The sequence below is a fragment of the Chanodichthys erythropterus genome, chromosome 10 (genome assembly GCF_024489055.1).
Source record: "Chanodichthys erythropterus isolate Z2021 chromosome 10, ASM2448905v1, whole genome shotgun sequence".
In the NCBI taxonomy this organism is placed as follows: Eukaryota; Metazoa; Chordata; class Actinopteri; order Cypriniformes; family Xenocyprididae; genus Chanodichthys; species Chanodichthys erythropterus.
In genome coordinates, this window is record NC_090230.1 from 41,931,948 (window position 1) to 41,945,712 (window position 13,765).

Consider the following 13,765-nt stretch of genomic DNA (forward strand, 5'->3'; position numbering starts at 1 on the left):
TATTGCTAGCCTTAGCACGTTGCTATTTATTAGGCTATGGTGTCCAAACAAACACTTCCCCAGGGTTTCTGAGTTTGAGAGACCAGTTCTTGTGTGCTTTTAATCTGAACAATAACAAGTGTGCGATGATTTATTGAAATGTCATGCGTAATTGTGCTAAATTGTTATTTGCTCAAGACAAGGAACTTAAATTAATGACAACTATGTTAAAACTTTGGATATACCGATCAAAATATAATTAGCCAGTGTGGTTTTGTTTTTGCAGTCAATCTTGCTCAACATGTCATGAAAGTCCATTTGAATGAAAAGAAAAAAGGGACTCTTAAAGGTTTACATGGTAAAGATTTTTAATTAGTTTATAAATATTTCTTTTTTTTTTTTAAATTCAGCATACAAAAATGACAGTATGTACATCCACAGATAAGTGGTTCACGAAGGCCGTAATGGGTGACCCACATACTCTGTTCACATGCTCAGAGAGGTTTGGCATTTGAATGTCAGCATTTTTTTATGTTGGGTAAAAATATAACAAGGCACAACACATATAGTCCAATGTCCTTGCTGATATACGTGGAATAAATATATTTATTCTCCCTCTAGAATTGAAGTAACCAACGAAAAGATGGAAAGTTCCTCATCCAAGAGCCGCTTTTGAAGTTCCCTTTGCATGTTCAGCACTTTCTTTATCTCGTCAGTCTTAACTGGTGAAAGTAAAGTACCATCTGAGTTTTGAGGCCTGAATCCCTTAGAACTTGGAATGTGGAATCCTTTGGAACTTCAAGCAATTTCAAAGATTCTAAGAAGAGTGCTTAAAATCAATGCCTTGCCAAAAATCGGTAAAATGTACCCAGGTACTGTGTAAGAAAATAGACTTAAAATCTGGATAAAGGAGCATATGCTTTTATGTTTAAAAAATAGAGGAAAAATCCTCTTGAGGACGGTGAGCTGGGTGGGGTTTTTTATTTTATTTTATTTTTTAACAAAAATCATGTTCATCTGTGCAGTAAAAAAATAAAGTCCAGCTTCTGAGTTGATATTTCTTTATAAAAGTTCATAGAGCCAAAAATAAACCATGTCTTCTCAAAAGCATACAAGCTGGAAAAGCATAAGACAAAAGTAAGCCTTGTTGGTAACATGTTTTGGTTATCTGTGGCCAAGTAAGTCAGGTAGGGTTAGGTCAGGTTATGCTCCACACCCAGGCTGAATATATCTAGAAGAGAATCAAATCTTGACATTTTCAGCTCGTTCCAACCACCATGTCTGGGAATTCGAATGAGAAGTCAGTCCAGTTCTGTTATGAGTAGAGCGCATTCCAGATCTCCTTTAGATTAGTTTAGCTGAGAATAGGTACGTGTGACCGGAGGTCAGCACAATTATCATAGCCGACCCACAGAGATAGACTCATTTGCACACGTATTTCTCCACAGTCCTCTCGCACTTCTTGCACGTGACGTAGCAGCACCAGTGGTATTTGCAGTGGCAGCGCTCCACCACTCTCTCTGAATAAGGGTTGTAGCCTCTGCCACAGCACATCAGATCACAGCTGTCACTGCCGCTGGAGGTCTTATTGCACTGCCTGCAGAACAAACAGACCAAAAGAACTTTATAAAAGAACTTTAAACTCTGAAACATTATAAAAATTAAGGATATACAAACAATAATAAAAAAAACGTAGTTTATAAACTACACTTATAAATGGGTTGACAACAACTAGTTGACTAATCAGTCATAAGGAAGCCCAGTATAATTGCTCTGATTGCATGACTTTCTTTTAGGAGATTTTTACATAATACTTTAAAATGCAATGCTTTTAGTGAAACAAAGCACATACATATTTGGAAGAAATATACAAATTTCATAGAAATATCTATAGAAATATTTTCCATATTGTTAATTTTTTTTTTTTTTATTAAAGTGATTTGACATTATTTTTTTTATCAAGACTTCATATTGACAAATTATATTTTTATAGAAAAATCTATAGAAATATTTTCTATATTTTTGTATGATCACTTTTTATATTTATTATGTTTTTCATAAAATATATTTTTAAAATTATATAAAGTTTATTATATAAGTGATAAAATATATATTATAATACAAATTTATATATAACATATATAGAAGTTAATTTTTAATTATTTGACTTTTTTATCAACACACTTCAGTATTGAGGAATATAAATACATCTTTTTTATTTAAAAAAAATCTGGAAATATTTTCTACATTTTGTCTATTTTTATCATTTATTATTTAAAATTATTTTTACCAAGACATTTTAATATTGAATGAATGATGCATAAAATTATAGAAATATTTACAGAATTATTTTCTATATTTATATATTATCTTTTTTAAATTTGTAAAATATAAAACAACCAATTTGTATCACTGATTAAAAAATTATCAATACTTTTTATTATTCAACAAAAACACACACACACACACACACACACACTCAAAACTTAGTTTTTTTGTATACTATATTTATCTATTATCTTTTTTAAATTAGTAAAATATAAAACAACCAATTTGTATCACTGATTAAAAAATTATCAATACTTTTTATTATTCAACAAATACACACACACACACACACACACACACACACACACACACACACACACACACACACACACACACACACACACACACACACACACACACACACACACACACACACACACACACACACACACACACAAAACTTAGATAAATGTACTAACTGACTAGTCAGTTGTTGGACAACTAACTCCTACCTAATCCAGGAACGTGACTTCAAAAATACATTTACACAAATAGTCGACAAAACATCTCTCTGTGACCATGAGAGCCATTACTAAACATAAGCGTCTTTTTAAACCAAGGTAAACATCTAGCTCAGCCACATATTAAACCAACAGCACTAAAACTTCTTATAGCTTGTTTAAGAGCCAGTTTATTCGTACCCAGGGAACATTTTCTTCTCTTGTATTTAAGACTAGCAGAAGTGGATCCTGCAGACGCCCTCATGTACTGAAGCCTGGGGCATCTTGAGCAATGAATAGCCCTGTCATAAATCACACTCTATACACTAGGGGTCGGCCAGTGTGTAGCCCTCTCCGTGTAAGTGCATTGTTTTATAATTGTACGGTGTTAATGCTCAGGGTGCTGAGAGACAGACAGAGGGGATGGCTACTATGAGAAGGAGAGAGAAGTGAAGAATGCTGTTATTTAGAACTAAAGTAAAAGTCTCTCCCACGTCAACGCTGAAAGGGCAGAAAGGCAGGCAAATATGCTTTAGGACTCAATGAGTAGCATATGTTCAAATGCTGACCTGCACCAATGTGGAGTCAAAAGTCAAAAAGTTTATAATTCATGAAGAGTATGAGACCTTCAAAAAATGAAGAAGATGAAAAAAAAGTGATCTGGTTTTACCATCAGTTTTACAATTTAACAGCTGTGAGCAGAACTTTATATTTTACCCCAAAGTGAAAACACATTTTAAAACACGTCTTTTAAACAGCGCTCAGAGATTGTTTCTTGTTTCTTTAGCGATACCGATCATCTCTAAGCCTCTGGGATGTTGTTCTGTCTGAACTTCTAATGTGCCAATTTCATTAATCACAGTCTTGTGGCCCACAAAGCAGCATGAGGAACATGGAAAGCAATATAACTATAGATGAGACAGATGAGATACGCTTGTCATTTGGTCTCTACTCATCTCTCATCGCCAAATCAGATTAGAGAACCCATATCTTCAGGTCTAGTTAGGGTAACACTTATGACTCGTTATCTTAAGACCTTCCAAATCACAAAGCGAGGATGTGCAATGATATCAGCTTTCTGACAGCTTCCTGACTTCATGGGTGAATCTCACATTTCCCCCCAAAATCAAATAAAAAAATTCATTTTTATTAATAATTGTTATATATATATATATATATAACAATTATTAATAATATATATATATATATAGTTATAGGTATTAACTGATCTTCTGTAGAACTGACGGCAAAACAAAATTAATTGTGAGGACAGCAGATGTTGTAGTCACATGTTTTAGAGATGGGTTAAACAGAGGAGCTGGACCATCTACATACCAGAGACCACCATAGAAACAACATGTGTAACACACACAGTTCCCTGTTGACGTTCACTATTGATTACAAAACACACCAGTGTCTTGTGACCAAGTGCAAAGCACTAAATATATGAACAGAGCACATGTGAGTGGGCGCTTATCAGGACTAAGGCTGAGGATGCATACTGTGTGTTGAGTGCACCTGACATACAGCATGTCTCTAGGTTATCTGTGCACTGACCTATAATACCTATAAAAGCCTAAACGGAGACAATATTCAACTGAAAACATTGAGTTATAAAACATATAGTTCTAACTCTAAATTCTAACTGGATGATCCACATTTAAAGACAGTGTGATATAACTAACACTGAAGTCTATCTACGGCAAATTTACTCAGTGGCCATCTTGGTGACATCCAGGCAGACATTATTATTTGAACATTATTCCAAATCAGCAATAAAATTCAATGTTTCTTCTATTGCTCAAATCACAAAAAAACTCTGTAGAATAAATAGTAAATGAGTAAAGTAATAATAGAAATAAAATTAATAATATGTATCTATTATTACTCTACATTCTTTGGCAAATTCCAATCGGAAATGAGCATCTCTATTCCCTTTGCTAACGGATTTGTGGAGGGGCCCTTCGTGAAGGGAATCAGTTGTTCACTTTCGTTGTTCACACCCCTATAAATGCCATCCCTTTCCCAAAGTGCATTTCAAGGGTGCAAAAATGCCGTTTGGAATTCGCACAGTGTCTTTTATTTTTGTTGCCGCTATTTTTGGAGGTGTTTTTGAAGTCGGAATGAAATTGAAGATGCGATTGTCTTTTCTTCCCTATTGTGATGTATATCCGAGTGAAACAGCTTCTCAAATAAGAACAAATGTAAGGCAAGACTTGATTTTGTCAATCAGGAATTTCGCTATTGCTGTGATCTCATGTGAGGCCCTGTTTACAGCTGGTATTAAGATGCGTTTTGGTCGATCGGATCACAAACAGACAAGGGAGACATTCCTGTTTACACATGGAGATTTAATCCATCTCTTTTGTCCATTTTCAGCCACTTCTGTCCTGATTTCTCTGAGGGGAGTGTCTATGGGCGGGTAAATGTATGGGCCTTTTCAGATCTTTCGATCTAATGGACAAAATAAGCTCACACAATTTACATATAAATGCACCAAAGAAGATTTAAAAACACACAGAGCATCAGCTTTCGTTTCTGCTCTGACAGATGCAAGATCAAGGCGTTTTAGAAATCAGGAATGGTGAGAGAACATTGTGTTTGGTACATTTTTTGTCTTCAAACAAAACTTGGGTCTTCAGCAAACAAAGTTTAAATCCTGTCTGGCTAATGCGCTTCCCATAATATTTACACATTAGGTTAGTCTTTTGTGGCTGTTCAACATGAGCGTTTCCACTACTAAAGCAATCCGGTCAAATGCATTTTCGACTACCTCTGGAAGTGGTCGAAAGCGGACAAGCTCAAAACGTTTTACGTTTTGTGATCCAATCGACCAAAACGCATTCTAACACAAGGTGTAAACAGGGCCTGAGTGACAGGTTGTCCCGCCTTTGTACCAGTAAACACATCATCAGAGAAGAGATGTCTTTGCAAGAGGGAGGGGAAGTTATTTTCATTACGAGGTCACATGAATTTAAAAATAAGAATTGTCAATTTCATGTTGAATTTTAGACTGTGGATTGCACACAGTTTCTTAAAAATCATGTCATATGAACTAATAGTTCCATGTATCTTAGCCAAAAACAACATTACAGAGCACATTTGGACACAAACATAACAAAAGCAAGGAAGCTGAGGTTATTTCATTCTTACCTAAATCTACACCTGAGTCTCCACTGATAAAGCAATAGGAAATAAGCAGGAAGAATTCATTGTCGTGCTAATCTGTGTGTGCAGTGCTGGTATCAGCTGAGAGCTCTTAGCTCTGTGAATAGCTGCATTACTCACAGACTGACTCTGATAAAGGTAAAGAGGACAAAGACACTTTGGACATGTCAAAGACACGTGTGTGTACACACACAGACTGATCCCCTCTGCTTTATCAGGGCTTTTCACAACCAAATGGTGCCACCAGAGAAGGAAGGGAAGAGACAGTAAAAGAGGGGAAAAAATAAACCTTATGAAGGTTGCATCGCATCAAATGACATGAGCATTGTGCTTAAAAGAAGTTAAAATATTTTTGTGGAAAGTGTGGAATAGTTTGCTTTTCTGTTAAAAATGAGGCCGTTAAAGTAAGTTCAATTTGATTCTAGTATTGTCAGCTGTTTCTGGACTTGAAATGTTTACAAATTAAGATATTTTTTTAATGATCAATCATTGCTGTCACATACTGAAGTACTTGTGTCCATTCCAACTAAAATGACTGGTAAAAAAAATGTAATATTTAATAATAATAATAATAATAATAAAATAATAAAAAAATCTCAAATTTAATTAGTTAGTCTCACCTGTCCTGAGTACCAAAAGAGCCCATCTTGTCATTCCTCATGCAATAGTCTGGTGAACTCTGCAGATAAACCAGCTCATTCTCTCGGACTGGCCGGATGTCGATGTCTTTGGGGACAAGTTGCTTGCGTGTGCCCATGGGCCGATGGACCACCTTAGTGGCTGACAAGTACTTGGTCTTCAGATCCATAGCGATGTCCTTCAGGTCCTGTAAGCCTCTCCAACAGGTCCGAATGGAGCAGGATCCAGAAACACCGTGGCATTTGCACTTCATGACCAGAGCGTCTCGCAAAGCCTGCGTAGAGGGAAAAAGTGGGATGGATTCAGATGAAGTCAATAGTAAAATGACATTAAGACAATCTACACAGGGAATGTAACACATTAGTGAATTTGGACAGCTTTTCCGCATTATGCATGCCATCATATACACGTGTCCCAAATACAGAAAAAAAAAAAACTACTTTGAAAACAGATCATATTCAAACGAAATACAAAAAAACCCATTTTAATTAAGAACGTGGTTTGAATCAGGTTTATAATTTGAATCAGATTCCTTGCCTGATTGCCTGTCAGATTAAAGGTGTGGTCACATTAGCAGTATTTCAGGGAAATTTCGCAGGCAAAAAAGATTGATAGTCAATAATGTTGCTCACAAGAACAGCTCACACAGAAGTGACTGTCAAACCAAACAGCTTTCTGGCAGTCAACGTGGCAAAATCACGTGACCATCTTAAACATGAGCGAAATTGCGTGGGAAACTTTTCACCCTCATGTCTGGATTTCGCCTGTGAAATTTCACCAAGCAACAATACACGTGAATGAACCTTAAAGGGTTAGTTCACCCAAAAATAAAATTTCTGTCATTAATTACTCATCCTCATGTTCCAAACTCGTAAGACCTTCGTTCATCTTCAGAACACAAATTAAGATATTTTTTATGAAATCCAAGAGGTTTTCGGTCCCCCATAGAAAGTATGTTATTACCACATTCAAGGTCCAGAAAGGTAGTAAAGACATTGTAAAAATACTCAACGTGACTACAGTGGTTCAACCTTAAAGGTGCTAAAGAGGATCTTTTCGTCAACTGAGAAACCAAAGACTGTTATTGAGTTTTTGAAAAGAGCGCATGCGTAAGAACAACCCCCCTCCTTCACAGCTCATTTTGAGGGAACACCTCGTGCACGAGTTTTGGAACACGAGTGTTTACCACCGGCATTCGCTGTGTCGTGTTAGTGGATTCATTATGTCGGACTCACTGCAGGTTACTCATAATCTGCAGTTGTTACTCCTGTCTCCTGACAAAAACATTGCATGCGACACCTGTGTAGTGTGGAAAGTTACTGGAGCGCGCAGCCGCGCACGTCTCGCACAAGGAACATAATGGCAGTGATTGACAAGCCAGAGGGCCAATCGTTTACGCGATTGGCTGATGTTTTTAAGGCCCTACCTCGTGCACAGATGATGTATATTAATATTATTCCTTTCAGTGCACCTAATAAATAGTCTTTTATCAGTTAGTAAAGTTTCAAGTAATATTGCAAAAATGTATAAAACAAAACGTCCTCTTTAGCACCTTTAATGTTATGAAGCGAAAAGAATACTTTTTGTGTGCAAAAACAAAATAAAAATAACTTTATTCAATAATTTGTCCTCAGAGAATGACGGAAAATTTTGAATAAAGTCTGTATTTTTGCTTTGTTTTTGCACACAAAAAAGTATTCTCGTTGCTTCATAATATAATGTTGAACCACTGTGGTCACGTGGACTATTTTAACAATGGTTTTACTAACTTTCTGGACCTTGTATGTGAATATTACCTTGCTTTCTATGGGAATCAGAAACCTCTTGAATTTCATTAAAAAAAAATTCATTTGTGTTCTAAAGATGAACAAAGGTCTTACGAGTTTGGAACGACATGGGGGTGAGTAATTAATGACAGACATTTTTGGGTGATCTAACCTCGTGGCTTTTGTAGTGAATCATTGACTCCACATGGTTTCTGTGAGGTACCGCTCACCTGTCTGCCCACTTCGCTATTGTGAAGATGCATCAGTTTGTTGGCATGCGAGCCAGACTTCTTCTTCAGTTTCATGGGGGCATCAGAAAACTTGGAGCCCATGAGGAGACCATAATGTAGATTATCAGCACAGCCGCCCCACCTGTACCCAGGCTCAGGTATTTCACCTGGAATCGGACCACACGAGCACAACCTCAGGTCTCCGGAGGTGCACGCCCGTGCTATAGTGTGACTTATAGCGGCTGCAGAGAGCGCGTATACAAATGCAGACTCCCTCGTTCCTGAAAGATGGGGAAAAAACAAACAAAAACAGATTAAAATTAGTTGCTAATATAAAAAAAACATGAATTCTGAATCCTCAACACTGACTTTTTACCCTTATAGAAAAGCAAAGCAACATGAGAAACCCGTCAGAATTCAGTAAGAAAGGATAATAGCGGAGATTACGGAACTGTTCTCACAGTGCACATATGTCATGACAAGATAATAGGTGTAGAAACAGGAGAGGCTCAACTTGACCCCTTACAAGGTACATCAAAGACCATCTCCTTAGCGGTGCACTTATGAGAAGCAGGAGCGCTTTAACTCTTGACAAATCCAAGCGGTCTGCGGGGAACTTCAAGAAGATTTAGTCTGACCATCTCCGGCATTTGGACCATGCTAAAAGCTCTTAATAAATAAATAGGGAGGACGATTAAACCACCCGTCAAAGCGTAGCATGCATGTGTCTGCATTCAAGACGTGACACCACAACATTAATCCATGGAAAAGCAATGAAAAACACTAAGTGGACAACACGATATCCCTTTCGTGAGTATTTTATTGAATTGATTTCATATTTCTTTAATTTGTTGACAGCTGAAAATCACATTTGTGCTGCAGGGGTCGGACACAGGGTAAAACTGTAGGATTTAAAAGACTGTGAAACTAGCAAAAAAGGCAATTCTCTGTCCATTACTGACTAACTCGCTCAATAGCATCTCTCATTGAATAGAATGGATCCTATTGTTAGTCCTCACAGTAAACGCTGCTCCTCCGTGAAGCCTCACATCAAACGGAGCGTAAGAAAGAAGAGCGTCGCGCAAGAATTCTGTGGGTCGGGAGGTTTCCGGGTGAGCAGGGGCATGATTTCTTTTATCATGCAGCGAGGCACTTAGGCCGAATTGCAGCATTTAACTGGCATAGTCTGCGTTACCCGGAGCGAGAATGTTTAAAGATCACCGTAGGCTGCTTTTTAAACCATTGCCCTCATAAAGTTTTCCCTCAACAATTAGATGGGTTCCTCAGACCTATTAAGGTCTGAATGGAAACCACACTTGGGTATAAAGAGAGGTGTGTGGTCACTTAAGTTGCCTTAAAGGAACTGGCAATAGATGGACAGTGGCCCTTTCGCAAATTTAGGGCTTACTGTGTCTAAACAGAACATCTGTGGATAGATTTCAGAAACGCCTCACACAAAATAGGCTTGAATTGGAAATAAATCCTCTGTGGACATGATTTTTTTCTGTAACTCACCTCGTTCCAGGTCCGGGAGGAATTTTTGAGCATCAATAGAGGAACAGTTCCAGCGCATATCAGAGAAGGTCTTTTGGCAGACCTTTTTAACCTCCCGTGCTGCTTGGATGATAGTTTGCATGAGTTCCAGGTTACTCCTACAGAGCTGAGCCTGAGAGGAGACGAGGCCTGGCAACGTCTTGCAGTGCTGGGTCTTGTTGATGTGTTGTGTGGTCTGTGATAGTGCCCTAGATGAGGAAAAGCATATGTTTCAGTGAAATGTATATGCTGATTTGAATGTCTTTTGAGGTGAAGATGTTTAATCAAATGTTATATTACAAGTTAAACAGAAAAGTGATTAAAATGTTTGGTGGTATGAAAAGTGATCAAAATATTTGTGGCAAGTCTTGAGTTTAAAGTGACGGGATGAAGCAAAGTCAAATAAACATGGTTAAAGCCAACTCTAAAATATTAAGAGTAACATCAACGGTTTAAATACGTTTGCGAAAGCGTTCTCGCACGCACTTGAGCTGCGGGCTAAAATTGTTCAGTGTCTCGCTCACAAAGGCATGCAAACAACAACCCATTCCTAGAGATAATCAATCAAGATTACACCAAAATGGAAGAAGATTATTTCTGCATCACTTGGAAGCAAGAAAGGAACTAAAAAGCAATTGCCAATGGAAAAAATTTGGACGACTTGGTCATTGTTTAAAGTTTAGTGAATGTACCATGTTAAAGCTGCTGTCAGACAATGGCAGAAGAATTTTTGCAAGGTTAAGTCACAGTAGAAATCGTAAATCATAGATTTGATCTTAGAAATGATCTAATAGGTTAAAAGTTTTCAGTTACAAGAAATTATTGCAAAACTTCTGACACAAAAATAATGAAAGATAAACAATATTAATTTCAGTAAGACTGTAAGTGAAACCTGTTGAATTCAAGCGTTGGTTTCATGATTCCTGTTCTCTTTTACTAAAGCACACACATGTATCACTGTTCGTGAGAACCAACAAATGCCCGCTCTACCTTTGCCTGTTTCAGATTAGGGGCCGCCACTTTATGTTCCATGATATGCTGTGACTGACAGACCCCTGTCTTAACCTCCGCACACGCACACACACACACACACACACACACACACACACCCTCCGTCTTTGTTATCCAGGGAACACAGGTGTTTATGGTGGCATCTGTTTTGCATTTCTTGCCATGCAATATCAAGACTTTGGAAACCTCAACCAGCATCTTGTGCATGCAAAATGGCCTCTTCATGTCCCAATTTCTCTACCATCATGTTTTCCATTCCAATGCATCAACAACAGTACGATTATGTGAATACAAAACATTCTGCTGAAATTACCAGGAAATTAGTGTTAAACTGGATTTACTTTTGATGAAATAGAATTAAGATCAAATTCTGCGATCAAAAACTTTTCTGATATTTTCCTAATTAAATGGCATTATTCTACTGCCAAGAAAAGATCTTTTCCAAGGTTCCAAAATTCCTTTTTTTTCTTTAAGTTGCACATAGTTTGACAAAAAAATCAACTTGAAAAAAGAAAAAAATGAATGCGTTTCAGTATATATACAGAGAGAAAAGAGCAACTCACAGCCATTTGATTCCTGTGCACTGCTGAGACAGGAGCAGGAATGTGACAAGACAGAGCGGGAGTGAAGGGAAGATTTGCTTCATGCTTTACAATAAGATCCAGCTCGATCAGAAGACACTGATGCAGGTGCTCGCTGACCCCACTGCTTCTTGACACAGTTATAATTAAAAGGAAAAAGCCATGGCACTTATTCCTTCTTTCTGTCCCTCTCCTGCTTGGAAAAAAAGAAATAAAAATAAGATTCAGATTATCGATCACATACATCTGATGGTTGCTGTGCAATGTGCACTTGACATACTTCAAAGAATTTGTAAAACTTAAAAACAGCCATTACGCGTAGCTTTCCAATTGCTCAAAACAGTAATTTTGTATTTTAAGGCTTTTTTTTTTTTGTTACATTACTGTATTACTCTTGTTGTAAGGATTTAAAAATAACATTTTAAATTAAATATTTTTAGTTTTTTTGTTTTATCTGAGAAGCAGTTAGGAAAACACTGGAAAAAGCTAATTACAAAATGATTCCAAAGCAAAACTCTTATTTTTAATAGTACGTTCCAATTTTTCAGTGTTTTTAAAATTGCAAAGTGTAATTTTCTAATACTCTGCATGTAAAGTTCTGAAATATAGGTGTGGCAATTTTTGGAATGTTATCAAATGTTTTGAGATTATTCCATTCGCTGGAATAGGAGGGCAATAAACAGATACTACCTCTCAGTGGACATGCTGTCTGGCCTCAGGCATGATGCTTTCACAACATACAGACAGTGATTGTCCAGATTGCAGAGCTGTGTTTTTTCCCCCCTCCTGGCTATAGACCTACCCAGAAAACTATACATTAAAAGTGCTATTACAATTACAGATGTAGCTAATGAATAAAAATGATAGTACTTGTTATATATTACACATAAAATGTTTTCTGCTGTTGAATTTTCAACTATAATTTGTACTCTAATCATTTCTACGGTTTTATGTATGTATTAGTATTTTTTCCTCAACAACAAATTTCAAAGTTGAAGACTGTAACTTGGACAGCACTTTGATTTACTAACAGATTTAAGTCAGCAATATAGTTTTATTATTATTATTACTTATAGCGTACTAAATTTTAAAGACATTAAAACAAATTGTAGTGTAGTTTACTTCCTATGCATTATCTATAATATAGGCTAAATATACTATTCGCATGGACATCTACGCGGTTCAGAGATTTTAATATTTTTCCAAGCTCATATACAGCATATATAGTTAAACAAATCTCATATAAGATATAGATAACGCCTATCTAAAGATATGAGTGATAAGATTATATTGTAGGCTATGTATAGCCTATAGGCTATAGCCTATGCAAAAAGCAATATAGCAGCCTCTTGCAGGCTGCGATTTCGATTGATTGCACTTTATCTTTTGTCTCCTGTATTTTCACCTTGGGGGGAGCCGAAGTGAACTTAAAATGTAATTAGTAGTTCACTCAATATAACCCCTCTGGGTGGTCCACAATCTAGGCACTATTGCAGATTATTGCCCTGTCAATTGACTTTAATTTGCTCCAGGGATATTTAAAAACTAAAACATCTTTGTATATAAGAGATGCACTCAAGCGTACTAATTTAAGAAGAAACTTTGTGTACAATAAAAGCTAAAGCACTTTCATCCTCACCTTTATCAAACAGAGGCTGACGTCAAAAAATGCCGATTGTGCAAATAATCCAAAAGTGCGTTTTATTTAAATCCAGCCAAACTTCTCTAGTTAATCCGTTTTTGTGAAGTCCGAATGAAAAAGCATCATGCAAAAGTCCAATGATAAAGAGATGTGTGTTGATTTTGCTGTGCAGTGCTGCTCGCGCGCTGGAATCTGCTGGACTGACGGTGCAGACGGAGGTCGAGACTATATGAGCCCGCGCGCCACTTTGATCTCGCGCTGATGTCAGGGGCCATTAGCATAACAAAGTGGTTAAGGTTACCAAGCCAAAGAAAACGTTGAAAATATGATCTTTAACACTCAAGACATCTCGCTACTTTTGACACGGAATTTCAGCTTTTTTTTTTCTTTTTTTTTTTTTTTTTTCCACAAGGCTATTTGCATTATGGGTCATTCCTCAAAAAAGGTG

General features: G+C 36.9%; 1 protein-coding gene across 2 annotated transcripts; it reads right to left on the reverse strand.

The window, feature by feature from the left end:
- Positions 1 to 345: 345 nt before the first annotated feature.
- wnt11 (wingless-type MMTV integration site family, member 11) lies at positions 346 to 13,499 on the reverse strand. 2 transcript variants are annotated; one of them, XM_067399244.1, is made up of 6 exons: positions 13,315 to 13,499; positions 11,658 to 11,868; positions 10,066 to 10,292; positions 8,551 to 8,831; positions 6,536 to 6,828; positions 346 to 1,576 (listed from the first exon to the last, which is right to left on the reverse strand). In XM_067399244.1, exons 2-6 carry the CDS (start codon positions 11,738 to 11,740, stop codon positions 1,402 to 1,404), a joined length of 1,059 nt encoding a protein of 352 aa, XP_067255345.1. In that variant the 5' UTR covers positions 11,741 to 11,868; positions 13,315 to 13,499; the 3' UTR covers positions 346 to 1,401. The 2 variants fall into 2 exon arrangements, with proteins under 2 accessions (XP_067255345.1, XP_067255346.1); XM_067399245.1 differs by having other exon boundaries at positions 11,658 to 11,871.
- Positions 13,500 to 13,765: the final 266 nt, after the last annotated feature.